The sequence below is a fragment of the Jatropha curcas genome, chromosome 7 (assembly GCF_041381405.1).
Source record: "Jatropha curcas cultivar XTBG-Jc1 chromosome 7, XTBG_Jcur_1.0, whole genome shotgun sequence".
Taxonomy (NCBI): Eukaryota; Viridiplantae; Streptophyta; class Magnoliopsida; order Malpighiales; family Euphorbiaceae; genus Jatropha; species Jatropha curcas.
Window position 1 is genome coordinate 27,779,044 of NC_143157.1, and position 22,038 is coordinate 27,801,081.

The 22,038-nt window shown below is 35.1% G+C and overlaps 5 protein-coding genes across 6 annotated transcripts; 2 read left to right on the plus strand and 3 right to left on the minus strand.

Annotated features, from left to right (window-relative positions):
* Positions 1 to 1,018, minus strand: CLL1 (allergen-like protein). Its single transcript, XM_012214310.4, has 2 exons — positions 753 to 1,018; positions 1 to 667 (listed from the first exon to the last, which is right to left on the minus strand). The coding sequence occupies exons 1-2, from the start codon at positions 847 to 849 to the stop codon at positions 423 to 425; spliced, it is 342 nt and encodes a 113-aa protein (XP_012069700.1). The 5' UTR covers positions 850 to 1,018; the 3' UTR covers positions 1 to 422.
* A 4,986-nt stretch (positions 1,019 to 6,004) lies between these two features.
* Positions 6,005 to 11,288, plus strand: LOC105632039 (protein TIFY 4B). The gene is given in 10 exon segments (XM_089723968.1): positions 6,005 to 6,306; positions 6,490 to 6,617; positions 6,707 to 6,882; positions 7,788 to 7,890; positions 7,892 to 8,126; positions 8,556 to 8,615; positions 9,684 to 9,741; positions 9,867 to 10,072; positions 10,582 to 10,697; positions 10,920 to 11,288. Coding segments are annotated over 10 exon segments (1,260 nt in total). The 5' UTR covers positions 6,005 to 6,188; the 3' UTR covers positions 10,980 to 11,288.
* Positions 11,289 to 11,408: 120 nt separating this feature from the next.
* ARD4 (RmlC-like cupins superfamily protein) lies at positions 11,409 to 12,790 on the plus strand. The gene is made up of 5 exons (XM_012214306.3): positions 11,409 to 11,558; positions 11,636 to 11,723; positions 11,811 to 11,905; positions 12,175 to 12,414; positions 12,498 to 12,790. Exons 1-5 carry the CDS (start codon positions 11,547 to 11,549, stop codon positions 12,624 to 12,626), a joined length of 564 nt encoding a protein of 187 aa, XP_012069696.1. The 5' UTR covers positions 11,409 to 11,546; the 3' UTR covers positions 12,627 to 12,790.
* Positions 12,791 to 12,953: 163 nt separating this feature from the next.
* On the minus strand, positions 12,954 to 15,018 carry CLH2 (chlorophyllase 2). The gene is made up of 2 exons (XM_012214305.4): positions 14,603 to 15,018; positions 12,954 to 13,726 (listed from the first exon to the last, which is right to left on the minus strand). Exons 1-2 carry the CDS (start codon positions 14,891 to 14,893, stop codon positions 13,055 to 13,057), a joined length of 963 nt encoding a protein of 320 aa, XP_012069695.1. The 5' UTR covers positions 14,894 to 15,018; the 3' UTR covers positions 12,954 to 13,054.
* Positions 15,019 to 15,652: 634 nt separating this feature from the next.
* Positions 15,653 to 20,075, minus strand: LOC105632036 (hypothetical protein). 2 transcript variants are annotated; one of them, XM_020678551.3, is made up of 7 exons: positions 19,655 to 20,075; positions 18,945 to 19,052; positions 17,767 to 18,202; positions 17,406 to 17,633; positions 16,798 to 16,847; positions 16,507 to 16,564; positions 15,653 to 16,343 (listed from the first exon to the last, which is right to left on the minus strand). In XM_020678551.3, the coding sequence occupies exons 1-7, from the start codon at positions 19,955 to 19,957 to the stop codon at positions 16,129 to 16,131; spliced, it is 1,398 nt and encodes a 465-aa protein (XP_020534210.1). In that variant the 5' UTR covers positions 19,958 to 20,075; the 3' UTR covers positions 15,653 to 16,128. The 2 variants fall into 2 exon arrangements, with proteins under 2 accessions (XP_020534210.1, XP_012069694.1); XM_012214304.4 differs by having other exon boundaries at positions 15,752 to 16,343; positions 18,945 to 19,055; positions 19,655 to 20,072.
* Positions 20,076 to 22,038: the final 1,963 nt, after the last annotated feature.

The following is a 22,038-nucleotide window of genomic DNA, read 5'->3' on the forward strand; positions in this document are numbered from 1 at the left end:
TTGATGATGAAAGATTGCAACTTGACAGCTTCTGTTCTTATATTAAGAAACTCATCTTAATTTACATCTTTTACTTCCAATTTATCTCATAATAAATTTGCATCAATGCAAGAAAAAAAAGAAAAGAAAAAGAGAAAGAAAGAAAGATCATTAACAAGAGAGAGATATAGCAGGAGAGAAATAAAGGGAGAAAGAGGAAGAGATCTCTCTTGGTAATCTCACCTCTACAACTTACATTCCCAAAGCTCCTTGTCCAGTGGCAAAATCATCATATTGTAAGCAGTAAGGACATAGAAATGCACCACCTCCATTGCCCACCAATAGTTACCTAAATAGTAACATAAAAAAGAGAGCTCTTTTTTCACTGTAATTTGCCTTTGTCTCTCCTTTTCTCTCTCTTTCTTTTTTTTCCAATTTTTTTTCTAAGGCATAAACAGCTTATTGCCGCACTTGCATCTCCAAGCCTCTGGGTAATACTCTAACGGCATACTCAAACCGGGTTGAATCGGTACATGTACCGGTTTACATGGCAAACACCTGCCACACTTGGATCTACACGTGGGCGGTGAAGAACCCGGTCCACTGAGTCGTTTCTGAGTCAAAACTCTGTCAAACGCCTTTAATCCTCGTCCTTTTTCTCCTTCCTCTCTCTTTTGGAAACCATTCCCTGCACAATAAAGCAATCAATTAGCTAGACTGAGCGATCAATTTAATAACTCGAGCTTATGATTTTTTTACTCAATTGAACTAACCGAGTACAGAGAGAGTTGTAGCTGAAGAAGAGAAGAAAAGCAGAAAAGTGAAGGCAGTGAGTACTGTAGATAGGCGGTGGCGTAGTAGTACGGCCATCGCCGAGTGGAGGTGAGCACGTATCGTGTATTGCAAAGAATTTTTGAACTGAGAAAAAGGTCTAAGAGCAAAGCTGAGATTTTAGAGAGAAGCCATTAATGTGTATGTGTGCATGTGAGCGTGTGGTAGAGTGAGTCTAAGTCAAAGACATATACCGAAAAGATTAGAGAAAGCGAGAAAGAAGTGAAATTTTGTTTTATTGTTTGGCCAAACGGAGGGGCTCGGTTTAGGTGGGGTCTATCACATGTACATTTCATACTCTGAATGATTGTCACACTTACATTGTAATACGAAGAGGCCCTGATCGGGTAATTCGGTTGGATTCGGGTCAATTGGGTTTCGAGTGCTTTATTTTTAATTGTAAAAATAAATGGGCAGTATACCATCGGATATGATGTCAATGGTTTTTTTTTTTTTTTTTCCGAGGGGAGAGTGAAAAATTTTAAATTATATTATTTCAAATACAAAATTTTTCATTAATTTAACAATGTAAGTGAATATTATCTATTTAAAAAAAAAATAATACGACTTGCTTTTCATTTAAAAACTACAGGAATAGGTCTACTCTGAACGTGAGTAAAAATTTTCCTGAAGTACTACCTCTAGTTAAAGGCCTAAATGCCTTATTGTATTTACGGGCAAAAAAAAAAATACCATGATTGTGCTGGTAACCAGCTACCCTACATCTGGGTCCAACTAGCTACAGGAACAGCTACGTACTTCATTTTAAATTAAATAAATTCTAACATTTTATATAAATGTGAGGTAAACATACTAATGTTATTCACATTCTAAATTAAGTCAACTTGGCAACATTTGGTTACTTTTTTTTCCGCGATTGCACTGGTATGATTCAGTTAAAAAAAAAAATACTACTTTAGTATTATCTCCAATGGTATTAAATTCTAGTTGATGAGGAAACATAGCGAGGGTGAATTTGAAAAGGTAAAAAAAGTAAAAGTAAAAGGTTTGAGGTAAAGTTGAATGGTGATATAATAGTTACTTTTTAATGAAGCGTAGTTTGGATTAAACTTTGATAGTCCAAGTATACAGAGAAGGAGAGAAAGAAAAGGAAAAAGAAGGTAATAAGTGGTGTAATACGAGAAATATAGTAAAGGAAGGCTAAAAGGTAATATTTCCAAAAGAAGGGAGGTGTTCAGGTTGATTGCAACAGCACCCGTGTAGTTGCGTACGTGTGTAAGAATAGAGGGTGCTGTCTCGTACGAGACGAACATCTCATCTCAGTCAAGGTTTAACCCTTCCTCCTTCTTTCCCACCATTATTACCAAACCCCCCCCTCTCTCTCTCTCTCTCTCTCTCTCTCTGTGGGCTAATAATAAATGTGAGATGGGGCCCAATTTAGGTGGGGACCCATCAACAGACCGAAGATATTGCAATGTTGTTTGACAAACGTTACTGCTATGGTTAAAATATTTTTTTATTAAATGAACCAAACCCCGTCCATGATCCTTCTGTGAGTGCGGGCCTAAAATCGAACCTACTCCTGCTGCCCAGTTGGGGGCTTGGAATTTCTGGTCTAATTATCATCACTGATCAATGGAGTTTTGGGTTCGGTGGCATTTAAGACGTAACATAAAGGCAGTTACAGTACTTACAAATGGCTCGCTTGCTCTGTTCCTGGTCGGCTCTCATAGGCCAAACCTTCAACTTTCATCCCATACCACAGTCTTCCAGAAGTGTATATGTATACACAGACTTCTTACACAGTTCAACACAATTATTACAACCGAAGCTTGCTGCGACCTATTTTTGGTTTATTTTTCCATTTGGTTGAAAAATTTTCCGTTCTTCACATTGTTCAGTATCCCACATTTTTGAAGAAAAAAAATATTTAATTAGAACCCAGCAATAATTCAAACATTGACCCTATCAATCCAATCTAAAACCCTCGCTAATAAAATGGAGATTTTTTTCTTTCTTATATTTTGGCCTGTGATTTAAATCTATCCTAATAAATCAAAAGAATATATATATGTCTTACTTATATTTTTTGTTCTTACTCCATAATTTCCTTTCTTTTTCTTTTTTTTTTTTTATTCACACCAGGATACTAAATGGATTCCCTTTGAATAATATTCAATAGATTGGTGATAATTTTTTATGGTAGAGAATATTTGAATTCCAACTTTCTCACTCCCCAAATCTATTATGGGACCTGAAACAGTCAGCTAAATCACACTTTATTGACTGTTTGTAATAAATTCAATAATGACAAAGAGAATTTTATATTTTGTTGAAAAATGAATTCCATATTAGATATATTAAAAATATATAAAAATAAGTACAAAAAACGGTAGAATTTCAAACTCAACGGTCAGACTCCTTATTTAAGTGAGAAAACCATTAGATAGTGTATTTAATTTACATGGTTTAAAACCCGGTTAATTGTATATATACATGTGTATTACATTGTTAGCTTATTTAATACCACCATCATATCCCATATACAGTGAGAAGAATGCAATCGATAATAATACACTATATATACACGCTTGAAAGAGTGACTAGGAATTTTGCATGGAAACAAACCATGTACCAAAATAATTAGGCAAAAGCAAAAGCAAGCCTGATAGCAAGTGGGAAGTGGGCCTGACACTATACTGTAGCAACCCAAGAAGAAAACAGGCCTTCTTAATAAATGATCCTGTGCGGAATAGGGCTTGGAAGATTAATTGGATGATGAACAGAGGACCTACTTGTGGGACAACTGTGGAAGCAACAGCAAGCAACCAATGACAGGATTAGTTTTCTAGCATTGGGTCTAGATATTTGAAAGGGACACTTCATAATCGAGTACTATTACGGTTTATATCCTACCATATTATAAAAGGATCACTGCAAAAATCCTTTTAGTCTGTTTTCTGTTTATTTGTACATTTTTGGGCAGGATTTCAATCCATTTTTATTTTTTTAACACTGTGTTTTCCTTTTCATTTGAGACGGAACGGGAGATAGTGGAGAACTTACTATTCACATAATAGAGCTTTTCTTTTTGCATGCATTACCAGTCTCATTTTTTGGGAAGATGTTGCTTAACCAACTGTTATTGCCATGGCCGCCCAAGGTGGTATCTGGATCCTTTTTGGATTCCCTGTTTGTTTCTTGTATTGGTTTGTTTTGGAGATTGATTATGGATATTTAGGGATTTAAAAATGGACTGTATTAACTTTACATGCAATCTCAAAATGAGGCTTAGGTTTTATCTGCCTTGTTAAAAATTTTTCTGTACACATCGTTTTGCTCAAGAGAACTGCTTCGAATGCTTGGAATTCTAAAGAGAATGAAAAGTACGTATGAACTTTTTAAATCATCTTTTCAGTTTTCGAAAAAAGATCTGATCTCATTTCAAAACCTAACAAAAATGGAACATTTTTGCAAGCAAGAACACATGTCCACTCAAAAAACAAAAGTACATCAGCTGAAGACAACCTTTCGTTGCTTCATTGAGTTGTCTTTGCCGTTGTATAAGTTGGGAATGAACCTGTGTTTCAATAATTTGATTCTCTCCATTCTAAATTTGATATATTAGCTTAAACTTGGTAGCTCAATTACCATTGAATCTATTTATATTTTTCTTGATACTCAGGTTGACAGTTTTTCTTTTCTTGAAATCATCTCTCTTATTAATAAGGAATTTTAAGAGGGTTTTATTTAGTGATTTTAAAATTTTTTATGATTTATGACTTACTTTCAAACTTGCTGATATTAGCTATGTAAATCATTAATATTTTATTCATCAAATTAATAGCAATGCAAAATTTTATATGCTTCAAAATATAGAAAATTTCTTACCTACATTTGGTCCATGGCAACACATATAGATCAAAACAATATATGAAAATAAATATTTTTTAAACATTTTTTCCTACTATATTCTTTTTTTTCCTCGTTGTATGGTCCAAAATACTCTTATTTTAACAAAAATTCATATTTTTATTGATTTAATACATATGTAGAACCATATATCCATCTACCCTTAAAATATAGATGAAATAAATAACTATCTGGAGCGCTTTACTCTTTAATGAATTAATTCAACACAAGCAGGATGAGTCTTAACACAATGGATTAGCAATCTTCTATTTAATTAATAAAGAAAATTCAACTTTATTTTAAACTATATTATATTAATTTATGTAAAAAAAAACATTAATATATAATTAGATCGCTAATTATTTTTATCATATACAAGCAAAATTAGTTTTCATTTCTATCAAATTGCAACACGTATGGGTTGATTGAGTTGCGAGTTGCTGAGGCAATCATGATAAAGAGAACAGATAATTGAGCTTGCATAGGATCACATATTAACTGTTACTATTATAACGTCATTATTGTAATTTAAAAAACATATTTCAAAATCCTTCGTAGTAAAATTGTTTTTTTCTGTAGATCACCTTGTTAATCGAAGGAATATATACACTACATAAACAATATATAGTATTTTTCTACAAAAATATTTTCCAGAATATTTATATCTTAGAGATTCAAATCAGAAACCTTTTATTATCAAAAACAACAGCAATAATAATTACTAGCTAATTAAATATAGTTGTGAAATTATTATTTATTTTTTTATTCTTAATGTTGGTATGCTATTAGAATCATTATTACAATAACTTATGGTTATATGACATTGATCCAAATCTTCTTTTGTCTGTAGAATTTAACAATTCTATTTACGACAATACTCAAAATTATTGAATTAAATTCACAAAAAATAAAATTTATACTGATTTATCATCTATTAAATTTCAAAAATATTTGGAATAATAATATTATAAATTTGAAGCAAGCTAAATAAAACTACTTATTTTCAAATAAATATGTTATCTATTTCAAATGCCCATACTATGCTCTCAATTATATCATATGTTTTCTTTCAAAAAAAAAAAAGAAAAGAAAATAGCTTAGCATAGTCATACAAATGCCAGATATTTTTACAACAGCGTCAGGTTTTTAGCGGCGAAAATGCAATTTGGATCTTTTAACAAGTCCATTGCGATAGTGTAAAAACAACTATTAATCCGCAATTAGCTTCGACTGTCATCTACGTGGCAGCCTAGGGTGCATTCCCATCTCCAAAAAGCTCCCCTATTTGCCAAATCTTATTAAAAAAAAAAGGAAAATAAAGGTTTTTAATAAAAAAAAAGCGAACGCATCGGGATAGGCGTTGCCCACTCTCTCACTCGCTTCCCCACTTTTCAACCCCTCTTCCCCAACACTCACACCCTCCACCACTGCACCAAATTACGACCACTGCCCCTCCCTACTCCTCCAGTGAATCTCCGGTCAGAATCTCGACAGAAACTTACGGCATGGATGCCGGCGTGACGCCATTCCGGTCGATACTCGACAAACCCCTCACTCAGCTGACCGAAGAAGACATTTCTCAGCTCACCCGCGAAGATTGCCGCAAATACCTCAAAGAAAAAGGTCTTTCATTTCTATTTGTTTTTTTTTTCCTTTTCCATTTTTTTTAATTTAAATCTTTTTTCCCCTCAATTTTCTTTCCATATTTGTCCTTGCGTTTCGCCATATTCCGGTGTCTGAAAATTAAGAGGCAGCTGACACGTGTCTTCCATCTTTCCTCTGGTTTTTGTGAGAATGTCCGTACAGGAATGCGCAGACCTTCGTGGAATAAATCGCAGGCGATCCAACAAGTAATCTCACTCAAAGCTCTCCTCGAAACTAATGAAGATTCCGGCGCCGGTGCTTTACGGAAAATCTTAGTTTCCAAACCACCAGTGAGTTTCAATTAATTTTACCACCTGTGAACTGGAAGTAGTGCTTTCATTGAATGTTTAATTAATTTGGATATATTATATATTTGTAGGCGACTTCAAATTCGGCTGATTCAGTTAAGGAACCGAGTGATACAAACAACAATACAGTTTCGGTATCGGCAGATGAAACCGCTCCGTGCCGGCAAAATGATTCTCCAAAATCCACTCCTCTGGGACCGGTGGATTGTCAACCGGAAGAGGCAGATAATAAAGCTATTGCTCCCAGGTTAATCTGTGCTTTTGAATTTGACTATTCTTTTTAGTAATTTTTTTTGACCTGATTTGTTAATTAATGCATAGCAGCAAATAACTGATTTTTTCAGGAATTTATATAGATGGAACTTGCTGAATTTAATACTTTACTTAGCTGTAAATACATGCTTTCTGAATAGGAATCTAAATTATGGGTTAGATTTGACTTGTGATGGATGATTTTGCTTTGCTGATGTTACTAAAAGCTTTATCAGCTGACATTTTTGTGGGTAGTTTTATAAAACAAGGGTTTTAGTGCTAATGACTATGATGATTGATGGGGCCAAGTTGTAATAGGACTCTCCTCTAAATTTAGGGATAAGTAAATCTGGCATTTTTTTCAATTGTGTTGCACTCTCCTTGTTTAAATTCTATTATTATCTGCTTGAGAAGTGGGGCTTTCCATGGACATAAATTTTCGGTGATGCTATAATTTTATTGTTTGAATTTTTGCCTTAAAGCCTTTCATTTGGGGCATAAGGCTCAAATGATTAGAACCCTTAAGTTTTCTTGATTTATTCTGAATAAAAGGGCAGGGTGTCATGTCACATTTGGGAACAAAGAGAAGGAAGAAGCTGAGTGTTTGGAGAGACTGATCAATAGCGTGAGGAACTCCTATTTTCCTTTTGTCCTGGAACAATTGTCTGTTCAAGCATGCTATATTTTGTTTCTGATTATATTTTCAGTCCTTTTTACATGTGTAATTTCTCTTCTTGTTCGATTTTATCATTTTCATGAGACATGAAATGCTAATTAAAGCGTTAACATGTCTCGTACTTACAAATAAACTATGTGTTATGTGATCCATGTTATGGTTGTTGGTTGTACTTATCTCTTGCTCATTTCTTTTGACTTGAGTATTTGAAATTGTGGCTACAGAAGTCCTGGTGCAAAAGATGGATTGCTTGGGCAAATGACTATTTTCTATTGTGGAAAGGTGAATGTGTATGATGGAGTCCCACCTGATAAGGTAATGAAGCTTCCCCTTTGCATGGATACCTGGAGATAACTCTGATTGCATGTTGGCCTTCCAATGCGTCCAAACTATGGATTTGCAGGCCCAGGCAATCATGCATCTTGCGGCAAGTCCGTTCCAGTCGCCTCCAGATGATACAATTTGTAGACCAGCATTTTCATATCCATGTCATTTTCATGCCCAAACTGACAAACATGGATTTGTTCCTCCTAATACAGCAATTTGTCAAACCACACAAACAGGTAGGATTTTAGCATGGAAGTATCTACAAGCTGCATTTTGTACCATATAGTTTTGGCGCTGAGATCACTTGAACTACATGGATACTGCTAGAGTTAGAGATGTATTCAACAAAATAGAAAACTATAGCTGCTTATCTCCTTAACACTAGAAAAAGAAACTATAACTTTAGTGATATTGTTGATAAAAACAATGAAAGCAACTATCTAAATTTTCTGAATATTTTAGATATCTTTACTAGAACTTATCTTGAAAACCCTGAACTAGAACCTAATGCTCTTTGATCATGAAATCCATGCATGCTAAATGGTCACAAGAAATGAGTTTATGTGTGGTATCTAGCATGGATATAGCTTATAAGAACATAGGCTCAAAATAAGTGGCCTTTTAATGTACTGATTGATCTAAATGATTTTGAATTGGCTTTACAGATAAGATGACAGAATATGCTCAGCAGTATAGGGAGAAAGCAAACGCAACTTATGATCCTGGTAAGACCTCTAGCTTGTTATATTGTAGATTTTCCAAGTTTGAATAAGTTCACGGTTCCTTTGATGTGAAATTCGAAATTGTGTGCTTTTGTCAAAATGGGTAGCTAGGAATATACATTTCAGTAATATACTTTGTGTGCCATATGCCAAGAAATATGATGCATCAAGATCGTCAAAATGATCTATGCATTTATTAAAGTTATCAATTGGAGGGGTTTCAGTCTGAAACTTGCATATTGGACTAGCTAAGTCAGGACCGTATGGGCTTAATCTCTAAGCCTGTGTCTGTACTGTATTTAGGTAATAGATCCTGATGTATGCTGAAACCACACGATGCTTTTTTTTTTTTTTTTAGGTTGGCGAGCTGATTGAACCAATCATTGATATCAAGGAATTTCAATAGTGTTTTTTCTAACTTCTATAGAACTGGTATAAGAGATTGAGAGGAGGAAGGGAAAGATAAATTAAAAAGGCACTGAAGGATAATTTTTGTGGAGACTTATTATTCTTTGCTCTGAAGAATAATTTTTTTTAGGCACTGCACTTCTATCATTGCCAATGAATCACATGTCATTGCCCCCACCAACAGTGCATGTGCATATGTGTTGGGCTCTGTCAGTATCAACATCTTTTCTTGCATGGAAGTGGTAGGTGCAATCATTAACCCTTTGTCCTAAAGCTTAATTTACTATCATCTCGCATGCGCTGGAATTAGCTCTATTTCTATCAGCACCTAACAGGCTAACACCAACAGTATTAGCTGCAACCACAACTATCTTTGCAAGCACTAGTGGGATTATTACTATTTCTGTCAGCGCCACTTCTATATCCTGTTTCTCGCTTTCAAAATCACATTTTTTTCTCTTCCTGCCACTCTTACTGCCATGCCACAGCCACTTCTACTGCTCTATGTTTGAATAAGAGACTCCTTTTACTGTTAGTTCATTAAGTATGTGTTTGCTCTGACTTTGCAGCACTCTGAGAATGATATTTACTTTAGTGAAATACTGCGTGAAAATTGTCAGTTTGCCCATCCTATTGATACTGTTTTCCCTTTTTAAGATGTAGAGGGTCAAGCAAACCGTAAAGTATCATTACAGAGATATCTCGAGAAGAAAAAAGATAGGTACTTTCACCAACTAATGGTGTCCATTGGATGACGTAAATTAACTGTTCTAACATATTATAGTTATTGCAAGCTATTAATTTGACACCACTGTTTCTCCTTATTTTTACTATTATTACCATTAGGGGAAGATTTAAGGCCAAGAAAAATATAGGAAGTACTTCTAACTTGGAGGCATATTTGAACCATCATGTGAGGACACATACCTCAAATGGACAATCGACCAGGAGCAGCACAAGCTCTCCACCCCAGCCTGGATTCCCACACACCTTGTGTGGCTCAGCTGATGATCAACCAAAGATTGCCAGTTTTTCTGTTGATCTTAATGAAGGTGGGAACATAGAATTCTTTCCATTGCATTTTTTATACCTTGAAATGTGCATTAAACTATTGATATCTAACATTTGATATGAGCCATTAAGTGTGTCTCCTTTCTTTTTTTTTTTTTCGTATAATTCTAAAGAATGGAAATTAAGATATATATATATTCATGGAGACCAACACAGGCAATTTTCAGTCTAGGTTTATGCCACTTGAAGATCACCCTTTCCAATACCCATTTGAATATGTTATTGAATTTTGTGAGCTGAGCATGACGTTGTTAACCATTTGAAAATGGGTAGTTATAATTTGTGATGCAGATGACATATATTTGGTGATATAATTGGTTGTTTGCAGATTTCCAAGACCATTGACATGCTGTATTTAAAATGCACCCTACAGACAATCACCATTGTTGGAAGAAGAAACCAACCTAACAACTTTGCACTGCTATTCGCAGATCTCTGCACTGCTATTCGGTGATACTGAAGGCTTTTTTATTTATTTTTTCTTATCTAGGACCCTACCTATTTCTAAAAGATCCCTACGAGAGAAGTACCTGTTGGCAAGGGATTTCACTCTCAGCTGATCAATTTTGTACTAGAATCGTGGTCCTGAGGAATTCCTTGTCTCTGGTTTGTAATATCACCTTGGTTGAGATATGTAGTCATGTGCAGTTATGCTTTCTAGTCTTCAAATGATGTAAATTTGAATGCACTCTTACCATTTCATGTTCTTGTAGCTAATTGTTCTAGTTGTATTTAGTTGTCCTTCTCTGGCTAATTCTTAGTATTACTCGGCAAGTCCAAACTGATGCGCATATATTTCTGATTTTAATTTGTCGTTTGCTAATTCAGGTGGCAACTAGTAAGTTGGACGCCATGAGTCTGGGCTTTCCGGCCCTTCCAATTGGATGACTTGAGCTCTGGCCTATCCAGTAATCATAGACCACCTGTCCAGTTGCCTTATTTTTGGATTTGTATTGAAACCATACTGATAACAAAGCCCAATGCCAGTGGACAAAGTAAGAAAACTACAAAAATGAAACTTTTTGAAGCCGAAGGAAACTTTTTATATCGGACGGTCACTTTTTTCTTTTTACTTGAATAGAAATTGTTTCTTATCATTACTTTTCAATGATATGGAATTGTTTTTTAGATTATTGAAAAGTAATTATTTTTCCTTAAACAAATCGTCGTTTACGCTTTAAAATCTACAGTTGGAATCGTTTTTATTTTTCCTTTAAGCAGATTTGTAATTCGCTGAAGAATCTCTCCGTGAAAATCAATGACCGGAAAATGCCAAAGGCGATATTATGTTGGGCACAAACACTTGCACCACAAATAACAAGAGGAAAACGATATCTACACGTGGCTGGTGAATGTAAGTAGCGGAGACATATCAAGAACCAGTATGAATATAAACGGCTCCGTCAGTCTTGTGTCTTGAGGAGAGCACGAAACAGTGCTAGTTCATTCTCATCCATGGCTATCGAGGTAAACTCTTTTTCACTAGATTAATCAATAAATTACTTGTCCAATCGAATGTTAATTGGAGTGAATTTTTGTTGCAGGCATGGTTCATGGACGAAAGCAGCGAAGATCAAAGGCTTCCTCACCACCGCAACCCAAAAGAGTTCGTTTCATTGGATCACTTGGCTGGTCTATTCTCTTTCTCTGGTTTTCATATCCCATTTTATGTTTATGAGAATTACGTTAGTAACAAAAGCGAGGAATAATTATGTGCAGAATTGGGAGTTCTGTATTGGCACTTGAACCCAGACGACTACGAGAACGATCAAGAATTGAAGAATATCAGGGAAGCCAGGGGTTACAATTACATGGTATTTTAGTTCATTTCATGACTGGATACTATCTGTTTGATTATTTTTCTTGATCTTATGCTCACAATTACATTAGATTAGCAAATCAAATTAAACTTAAGTTGCATAATGAGAATCACAATTTTCAAAATTATTCTACACGATTTTCTTGATTCTGATTTATCAATCTATGTAGACCCATAAATTTTAGCGAAGAATATACATTTGTTTCTCTATCACAATCTTTGTTAAGAAAAATGCTGGCATATAAATATGAATAAACATTGCAGGATTTGCTAGATTTATGCCCAGAGAAAGTTGCTAACTATGAGGAGAAACTCAAGAATTTCTATACAGAGCACTTACATGCTGATGAGGAGATACGTTACTGCTTAAAAGGAAGTGGATATTTTGATGTTCGAGACAATGATGATCGTTGGATCCGAATCTGGATCAAAGCAGGTGATCTTATTATTCTTCCAGCAGGAATCTACCATCGTTTCACTCTGGATACCGGTGACTATGTTAAGGTATACAGCGCAATGAAATTGATTAACCAACTAACTGTTACTATCAATTGAACAAAATTATTAATCTGGGTAAAATTTTGCAGTTGATGAGATTGTTCGTGGGGGAGCCAGTCTGGACAGCATATAACCGGCCACAGGAAGATCATCCTGCTAGGAAGGAGTATGTCAAGATTTTGAATGAGAAGGTTGGAATAGCACTTGAAGCTCATTAAGGTTCAAAATTACTTGCCAAGTGTATTACCAACTATTGTAATAAGATGTACTTTATAAAGTTTCAAAGGCCAGCACTTTTTCTGAAAAAAGAAGCTATATATATTGAATTATACTTTTGTCTTTTCCTGAAAGTCTAATGCGAAGCTGTGGATTGGTAGATTTACTATGTTGGGTTTGGTTAAGTTGGCGTGGAATTTGTCTTGAACTTCTCTGTGTTCCTGTAACATGTTTCTGATATTAAATTGGAGTGAAGGTTAAATTGACAATAGATAGAACGAATAATTGTTAATTAAATGGCTGAAAGGAGAATATTTATTTTCAATTGCTAAATTTTAAATGGATAGCTTTATTTCCACAGAGGATTACATAGTATATATTGATTGATTTCGCTGTCTAATTGAAACATCATAGCTTCAGATTATAAAATTCAGACATAGAACTCAGATCTCTGAAGCTCCACCGGACCCGTCTGCCCATTTCCAATAGCCATTAAATCACTGCCGTCGTCTTCCAAGTAAGCTCTAAGGAATGCAACAATAACACCTCCAATAAACCTTCTCATAGGTTCTCTAGACTTGCCATTCACACACAAACAATAAGTAGACTTGCCCCTAATCCCCTTAGTATCATCATCTAACATATCAAGATGACCATAATCCTTCACAACAAAATAACAAGCTGGTTTTTCACATTCCTTGTAAAAATCCTCGTGATTAACACCCTTTGGTGCACAAGGAGGGAACATAGGGTTTCTTTTGAGTTCACCTAAGCCAGAACCAATAACCATTGCTGCCATATCCAAATCAAAGGAATGAGGGACATAAGTCAGTACTGGTGGAGGTGTTTGTTTCCCTTTGTCCATTCCATCAACTGGGTCTACACCAATTATTGCTGAAAATTTGAGCGTCGTTGCTGTTTTTCGAAGAGCAAGAGCAAAAGCAGCCTTGCCTCCTCTACTATGGCCTGCGATGCATAACTTGCTTAATTTTGGTTGGACATGGGGTGGTAGCACTTCTTGCAGCCCTTTGGATAACCAATTTGTTACAGCAGCTGCAGCTTTTATCTCATCACTTGAATCTGCTCCGGCCACCGTGTACAACTGTCAAAATTGCCAAAATTTTTTATCTTTTTTTTTTTTTTTTTGGGTATTGAGTATGAAATTTAAATGTGAACATTTTAAAAGCTGGGCCCAACAGAGACTTATGTCGTGTGAGAACGATGGGGATGGGCCTTGGTGCCTGAGGCCTATGGGCTTTGTAAACAAGAGTCAGAAAGTTGAAGTATGAGAAAATATCCTGCTCTTTTCGCTCATCAATCACTATTATTTAGCTATCACATCAGGAGGCCACTTCATAATGCTAACTTCTTGTACATTCTACCATTTTTCTCCAAAGAAAATGAAAATTAGAGTCTTTTCCACCAAGCTTTTCTTTTTTTATACTCGAAGTTAATTAATTGGTTTGCCATATTCCAATGCCGTCTTTTTGCAAAGTAATGATGACTACAGGATAATGCCAAGTTCTATTTGTTTTTGGAAATATTTCCTTTGAAAAATATTCTTTCAGATTTCTGATATCTAGAAAACTTGAGCAATTTATATTGAATAAAAAATATTTAATAGCAATAATCACAATATATTATTTTGTATAATTTTTATTTTTTTATTTGTAATAAGTTTTTTAAAATATTTTATATAAATTTTTTAAAAAATTAATATTGCAATCAACTAATATAAAATGGATTATTTAAAAAAGACGTAATCAAAGTTTAAACTGAAAATTAAACATATTAAGTAATTGCGATTTGGATAATCTATTAATATGAACAAGCCTAATTTACCATGTTCTTATTTGTTATTTCATGTGTGTGTATTGTCTTTAATTTAGAGGCTAATTAAATCTGCTTTAAAATGTTATTAATTATGGCCTAAAATACAATTTAAAAAGAAGGGAATGAAGGGAAAGGAATTAGATACCTGAGGAGCAATTGCAATGAAGCCATGAGAAGAAACATGTTGGATGAGCTGAGAGTAGAAAGAGTTATAAAGAAGATAACCATGGAGGAATATTATGACCGGGAATTGTCCTGCTTCACTTGGCATGGCAATCAAGAGTGGCTTTGGTGGTGGAACAGCAACAGAAGACTTTGAGATACATGTTCCTGATTCCACTTTTTGAAGCACTGTTGTGTATTTTCCAATTTCAAATACTTTTGTGGCAGTTGCAGTAGCAGAAGAAGAAGAAGAAGAAGAAGAAGAAGACGACATGGTACGTAATGGCACTACGATCTCTGCTGTGTTTCTGTTTCTTCTTTTCTAAATATCTGCATAAATAGTTTCTTTCTTTCTTTCTTTCTTTCTTTCTTTGTAATAGTGAGAGGATAAGTTGTTTAATCATGTGGCCTTCTTATAGCCTTATTTTACACATGGAGGATTTTCAAACGAAAAGAAGGGTTTAATGGTAATTTCAGTTTTAAACCGGCCGCTGTTTATTGTGGATTAGATTTAAAAGGCTTTGGTTGTGCTGGCCTGCTGGGAGCTTTGTGGGCTTTTCTGTCTTGTTATTTGAACGAAAGCCATAAAGTTTCGGAATAATGGAAAGCCTGAAGTTCAACGACATTTAAGTGTTTGTCGTTTTGAATTTCCTGATAACATTTTCTAGCTCTGTTCGATAGAGGCAGAGACAAAACAATTTTCGTGTAGTTTGTCACAGGCATTAAATTTTATTAAGAATGTATGGATATGTTTCATAAAAAAAAAAAAAAAAAAAAAAAAAAAAGAGAGATAAAGTGAGAGTTTGTCCTATGGACCCATATATATTCCCTATGATCATTTTAATACGTTACATTCCCTGACATTTAATAATTAAAAAAAGAACCCTACATTCTTATTAATTAAAATATTTGCAAAAACCCTAAATCCAAACAAAATTATTGGATAAAGTGGAAGATAACAAATCTAGACAATCATGGCACCACAAAACCAAATCAACCTTAAAGCAAGGCCCTATAACAAAACACAAAAATATAATAAACAAAGCATAGAGAGGATCAGAGAATGGCTTTACCATCTAAAATTTAATCTCACGTCATCAAAATGGGCTCTTTTGAACCCTTTTTGACCATCTCAGTCCAAGATACTCCTTTCATTTCCTGTTCAGTGAAAGAAAACAAATACTTTGTTCACATGCTTACTGCTTTGCTTGTTTTTGATTCAAAACACTTTTACTTTTCCAGTTCAAAAACAAAAACAAAAACAAAAGTCCCTAAAAATATATTCCCACTCCCAACATAAAGAAACACTTCCCCCATATGCATAACTGAAATCTTTGATTTTCTTCCAACTTTACAAAATATAGGAAAACCAAAAAAAAAATATATATAGATATATAGCCCACCTCAATTTTGAAACCATTTATAATGTTCAATAGGGCCATATATTCTATTTGATCCCCAGTTTCCCATTTCCATTGGTCAAAGCTTTGCTCTTTTGTATCAATACTGTTAATATCTATGCCTATTGCTCTTCTCTTCTGCTATAGCAAGAAGCCTAGAGACACCCTGAGTCCACATATCATATTCTCTCTGGTTCAAGCACTCGAACTCAACAACACCTCTCAATACAGTCTTCAATCCGAAATATCGCCGATTTTCACCCCCCTGGAGCAAGTGGCGGCCTGGCCAGGCAGGAATATCTTTAATCACCTCCAACACCACATCTGTAAATTCAAAAAGAGATGGAATTTAAAGATTATCCCTTTTGATCTTTTAGACTTTAGTGCCATTTGAACTTTCTCAAATCCCCAAATGGAAGAAGACCCACCCTCCAATTCTGTTTTCACACATTAATAAAGAAAGAAAGACAACAGCAATGATACTTACTCTTTTTCTTTTTTGTTATGGTCCCAGCAACATGCCTACTCTTCATCTTCAACATAACCTGCACAAAAAGAAGTTTCAAAAGTTAAAGGTGGCCAAGGAAGAACATATAGATTGAAAGAAAAGTAGATCCATTTATTTCATCATAATTATCAGAGCTTTAACTTTTGTCCTGATCACTTTTTCCTCATTAGATTCACATTCATAACAGGCCATCATACCCAAATAATTACCATGATTTGATACTTCTAAACAACACTAAAAACTGTTATTTTGGATCAGATTGACTCATACCTGATTCATTCTGTTGACATAAACAGACACTATTTTCCAGTGAAGATCACCTGCATTAATCACAAGAAAATAATTAAATATTCTCTTCTTCTGGAACAATTAGTAAACCTTGTTCTGAAATTCTCACAAACATCCTTCCAATTCAAAATTTAGCAAGACAGCTCATAAACTTGTTGCACATATCTAATCAATTAATTCATAAACATCATAATTCACATAACAATACCTCTCCTGCATACAAAGGCTAACAAGCCAATATCACTATCAAAGAAAATTCCAACTTCGGTAAATGACACATAATTCACCAAACAAAAAATCTAGAAATAGAAATACTAATGCAGGAAGTTTAAAACTTGAAATCCAGACAAGATCCTAAGCAAGCTAACTGACAATCATATAACAAATTACAACAAGAAATTAGTGAACATCACTATTCTTCTAATCAGGCTCATAAATGTCCTTTGGAAATGACAAACAGATTTTAAACCTTATTCTCAAATTAAATTAATGAAATAAGCTATTACTCCCAATGGAATATTTATGACAGGATAAAAAAACACATATGTGAAGTGCTTATCAATTGTATAATCATAAACACAAGTGATCACCTTTGCGTGTGCGCTTGAGGAGCTCACAACCTCTAGCTAGCAATTCCCTACTGCAGATGCCTAGGAAATTCTCTTCAGGCAGAAGCTCGCCACTATAACTACCATTAGAACTACCATTGCTACCATTTCCACCACCTGCACCTAATCCTTTGTCCACAGGAATAACTGCTGCTATGTTCCACACCTCCTTCAATGCCCTTGCCTTCAAGGTTGCTGCCCCACGTAAGGCTGCATTACCCATTTCACATAAAAGAAAAAAAAAATCAGTCATTATACAAAAACCAATTTCCGTACCAGCAATAAACAACTATAATTTCCTCATTGTAAGATTAGCAAACAATAAATAAATAAATAAAAGTACCAGTTGCTGCAGCGGCTGTTAATGTCATGATATCCCCGGGAGAGCGCACATTTACAGCAGAGCTAACAACAGAAGCCAGATGCTCCCGTTCAGCTCCCATGGCTTCTGCAGCCTCCACACATTGAGCTGCGACCAGTGTTGCAGCAGACGCCACAGCCATGTCTGTTTTTGCCATTTGCTCATCTTTCCCATTCCCAGAGGAAGCGGCAGTGGCAGCAGCTATGGCAGCAACTGCTGCAGCTACGCCAGCAACAGAAATGGCAGCGTGAAGCTGGGCATTGTGTGCTCTGGTTTCCTCCTTTTTCTTCTCCCTCCTATCCTTCAACCACCTACCAACAGTTTTACCACCACCGCCTCCAGCAGCAGAAATAGGGGCACCAGGCGTGGCGGATGGAGTACGGAATTGGGTATTAACGTTGTTATTTGGACGGCAATACTGCATACCGGAAAGACAATGTAATTGGGTTTCAGATTTGCTTTCTTGATAAATATTCATTCACCCGACCAAGAATGCAAAAACAAAACTTATGGGAATCAACAAGAACCAACTAACTACTAATTAATTAACATGCGAATATACTGAATTGAATGGTGAAACTATTTAAGTTTTGTTAGGGGGTCCTAGAGCTATAAATGCACCGACTCTGTGTTTTAACCAATTCGCCAGAGATGCAACGCATACCCGCGCTTTGACAGGAACAGAGGACCAGACCGGATACCCCAGATACGAATTTGTACAATAGTTTCTGTTTTTTTTTCCCCCCTCTCTCCTTGGACTAAAAAAAGGTCAGGTGTCAAAATAAAAGGTCAAATTGGTAATTCTCAAATTCGCATGAAACCAACAAAAAGATTATCATCCTTTGAATTTTCGCTACAAAGAGAACAAAAACAGAACTGGATTTTCTTTCTGCCAAAGTATATATCTTGATTTCTTTATTTTTTTTCAAAAAAAAAAAAAAGAAAAAAGAAAAAACTGCGAAAGCTACACGAAACGAAATATGAAATTATTATCTTTGGTGGGTAATTAAAGGAGGCATTGGTTATAGAGAAAGCCTGTGAGATGTTTTCTTGTAGCCAAAAAACAGAGGAGATAGAAACAAATGTATTTAAACATAATATAGAATCTTATTGAAAGACAATTACATCTTATCTAATTTTGTTTCAAAACTTCTAGTTACCTTGGCATCGTCGATCTCGGAAGGGGAAACAGGAGGGCTATCCGTTAAAGAACCATTGAGAGGGCCACTGCTGTGTGAGAGCCTACCGGAAGTACGTGGGGATACCTCCTGCTGCATTAAGAGAGACAAAAAACAAAAAGAAGAGTTATGATTTTTGTAGGAATCAATGGTAATGATAGCGATGAAAGGGATTGTTGTTCATGCTTAAAGAGAGCTTGAGCGCGAGAGAGAAAGGCAGAGAAATGAGTGTGGCTTGTTAGTGGAAGTGTGAATTGATGAAAGAGAAAAGTGAAATAGAAGAAAGAAACATAAAAACCAAATTTAGGTACTAAACACTAATTTAATAACACTAATTTGATTTCTTCGAAAAGAGAAAATAGGCCGAAAGTTTTAGTGAATATCTAAAATCTCACTTCAAGTTTCAAAAACCATTTTGATTTCTCCGAAAAATTCCATTATCTTTGTTTAGAACACATAAACACCAAATGAAAGCAAAATTTGTAGAAAAAAACCAAAACCAAACACCCAAAAAGAGCCAAAACACTGTAACATCAAACAACCAAATTAAAAAAGGACAAAACCCGTCAATTATGCAGCAAAAACAGAGTAAGAGAACAAAACAAAGCTGGAACCTTTAACTTTTAAGACCAATAGCAAAACAATATGAATCCCAAAACTTGTCTTTATGGTCTGCTTTTACAATAACTCACCGACTGTGACATGATTCTTTCCATGACCATCTGAGAAGTTTCAGAGGAAGCAAAAGAAAATGGGTTTCCGGAAACCGTAGCACTCTCTTCTATCTCTCCAGCAATGTCTTCCTGTATAATACCACCAGCACTGCCGCTCATGGTTTTAGAAAGAACCATTTGCGGCGGAGCCAGAGCTTTAGAGACCTCTATGGCTGAGATACTCCATGAACGCGACAGGAATTCCATGGGCTCTCGCGGAGTTTCCGGTGGCCGGAAAAGAGCCAGGTCCGGTCGCCACGGGTCTGTTATAGGTTTATCCATTTCAGAGAGAAGCGCAGATAGAGGGAGAAGCAGAAGGACAGTGTGTGTTTCGTTAAGTAGCGTTTAATTGGAAGAGACGGTTGGGTGGCTGTTTTATAGAGGAGGGTAGTATGAGACAAAGTGACTGAGATATGTCAGCTGTTAAGGACTTTTCTTTTATTTATCAGTTAAAAAAACTTAATACTAAAAACAACTTTTATTCAGGGATGGGAACTGAGATAATGATAAAAAGAAGAAAATAAAGATCCTATATATCATCAAAAGAATGTAAATGACGTCATAAAAAAAATAATTTTACGAAAAAAATTACGAATTGAAATTTCATATATTTGTAGTAGTTTTTTTAAATGAAATTTTAGTTATAATTCGATAATTATTTCTCTAACATTATAACAATAATAATATTTTAAAGTACCAAATTAATATTCATGCTCGAAAAATATTTATAATTGTAAATATTAAATTTGGCGATAATGAAATATAATATACTTAGTGTTATTTTTAATAAAATATTTATATTAAAAATATTTTTAATTGTAACATTGATCACGTGAAGGTTGTCTATATTTGGAGCGCATAATCCATTCTGAAACTGAAACCTACGCGTTATGACCATATAAGCTATGGATTGGATCTATCTTTTTCAGCATATCAAATGCTACTTTAATCCATTCATCTTCTTCCTATATTCAATGGAATATCAATACCTACGGTGTAATATGCAAAACAAATATTTACAAAACTTATCTAAATTTGAGTCTCTTTTCCGACTGAAAATTCGATGGCTTTGTCACCCACGTTAGCAGATAAAAAGGGAAAGGCAAAAGGTTAAATGAAGTGAGAGTAAAAAAAGAAAAATCGTATTACAATTGTAAGGCTGTGGCTGGCTACTATGAGTTTTAACTCTGTGTCTTGACTCTGGACTGGGGTGGTGCGGGCTACGAAGATGATGAGCCCGCGAGGGGTGGGGAAATGCGAAACCGGCTCTGCGGATCAGGCGATCAGCGTGTACTGTTCATTCTGGTATTTGAATCATACGGACGGATTTGCTCTCTACTCTCGTAACTCTCCCACTTTTCGGGTTGTGATTGGTTGGGATTTTCGTAAGAAAATTTTGTTGTTGCCTGCCTGCTGCCACGTTTCAAACTGCGATTGGTAGTTGGTTTCTCATCTGATAAAAGCGGTTTGACACTTTGACTTGTGTCTCTGTCTCTCCGCTTTGACCTTCCATTCCTGCCTTAGAAGAGACGGCGGAGACAATTCGATCATTTAACTTGTGGTTTCTTCACTTTAATTTTCATGTTTAGTAGGCAACTTGATCTGCTACTAACTCAATTTAATAATAATATTTTATTCTTTGCATTTTCTTTTAATGGTCTTCTTTATTTATTTGATTATTATTTTCTTTTTTTGGCATTGGAGTGAAGGTGATGACTGGTAAGCATTTAATATTAGGCAGGGACAAAATAAACAAGAACCATATGTGGTATGCATGCCTGTTATGTAATTAATTCCTTTTAAAAAGTTAAGTCTGTTGTCGAACCAATCAAAACTATATTTATGAGTATCAATTACCCCTTTATCAGAAAATTAATGACACATGCTATAATGCAAACTACAAAGTTTTGAAGGAATACACAAACGGTTAGATAAGCGAAAATAAATTGTATTTCAGAGTGAATTTTACTTGTAATGTAAATAGTTCGAAACTGGAAATTGCCGTGTTAACAGAATTTATTATATCAATTACTATAAATAAAAACAAATTTATTAGTACAAATCAACAATCCATCCAACATTTTTATTTGGTCTTATGAGCTATAAAAGCAATATGGGAAAAAAAAACATGTATGCTGATCTCTGAAACTAGGAAAATGGAAGTTGTAGGGACCTAAACAAAGCAGTGCACTGTACCCATAATTGATTATTTAATGAAAGTGGACCAATTTCATGAAATATAAGGTCGCAAGGAACCTGCGAATAGGGGGTAAAGCCCTATTGAACAGTGACCATCAATCATTGGCAAGCACATAACTTCCACATGATATTGGTTGCTAAGTGCTGCAGTGAATCAAATCCCA

What these genes read in the sequence shown, in the direction of transcription:
- CLH2 (XM_012214305.4), bottom strand. Translation starts at nt 14,893, where the DNA reads ATGTCGTCTTCTTCTTCTTCTTCTTCTTCTTCTTCTGCTACTGCAACT. An exon ending in TCATTGCAATTGCTCCTCAG is followed by an intron (nt 13,727 to 14,602) that starts GTATCTAATTCC and finishes CAATTTTGACAG; the next exon opens with TTGTACACGGTGGCCGGAGC.
- LOC105632036 (XM_012214304.4), bottom strand. Translation starts at nt 19,957, where the DNA reads ATGGATAAACCTATAACAGACCCGTGGCGACCGGACCTGGCTCTTTTC. An exon ending in AACAGCCGCTGCAGCAACTG is followed by an intron (nt 17,634 to 17,766) that starts GTACTTTTATTT and finishes TGGGTAATGCAG; the next exon opens with CCTTACGTGGGGCAGCAACC. An exon ending in CATAACAAAAAAGAAAAAGA is followed by an intron (nt 16,344 to 16,506) that starts GTAAGTATCATT and finishes TTGAATTTACAG; the next exon opens with ATGTGGTGTTGGAGGTGATT.
- ARD4 (XM_012214306.3), top strand. An exon ending in TTCATTGGATCACTTGGCTG is followed by an intron (nt 11,724 to 11,810) that starts GTCTATTCTCTT and finishes AATTATGTGCAG; the next exon opens with AATTGGGAGTTCTGTATTGG. An exon ending in CCAGGGGTTACAATTACATG is followed by an intron (nt 11,906 to 12,174) that starts GTATTTTAGTTC and finishes TAAACATTGCAG; the next exon opens with GATTTGCTAGATTTATGCCC.
- CLL1 (XM_012214310.4), bottom strand. Translation starts at nt 849, where the DNA reads ATGGCCGTACTACTACGCCACCGCCTATCTACAGTACTCACTGCCTTC. An exon ending in TACAACTCTCTCTGTACTCG is followed by an intron (nt 668 to 752) that starts GTTAGTTCAATT and finishes TTTATTGTGCAG; the next exon opens with GGAATGGTTTCCAAAAGAGA.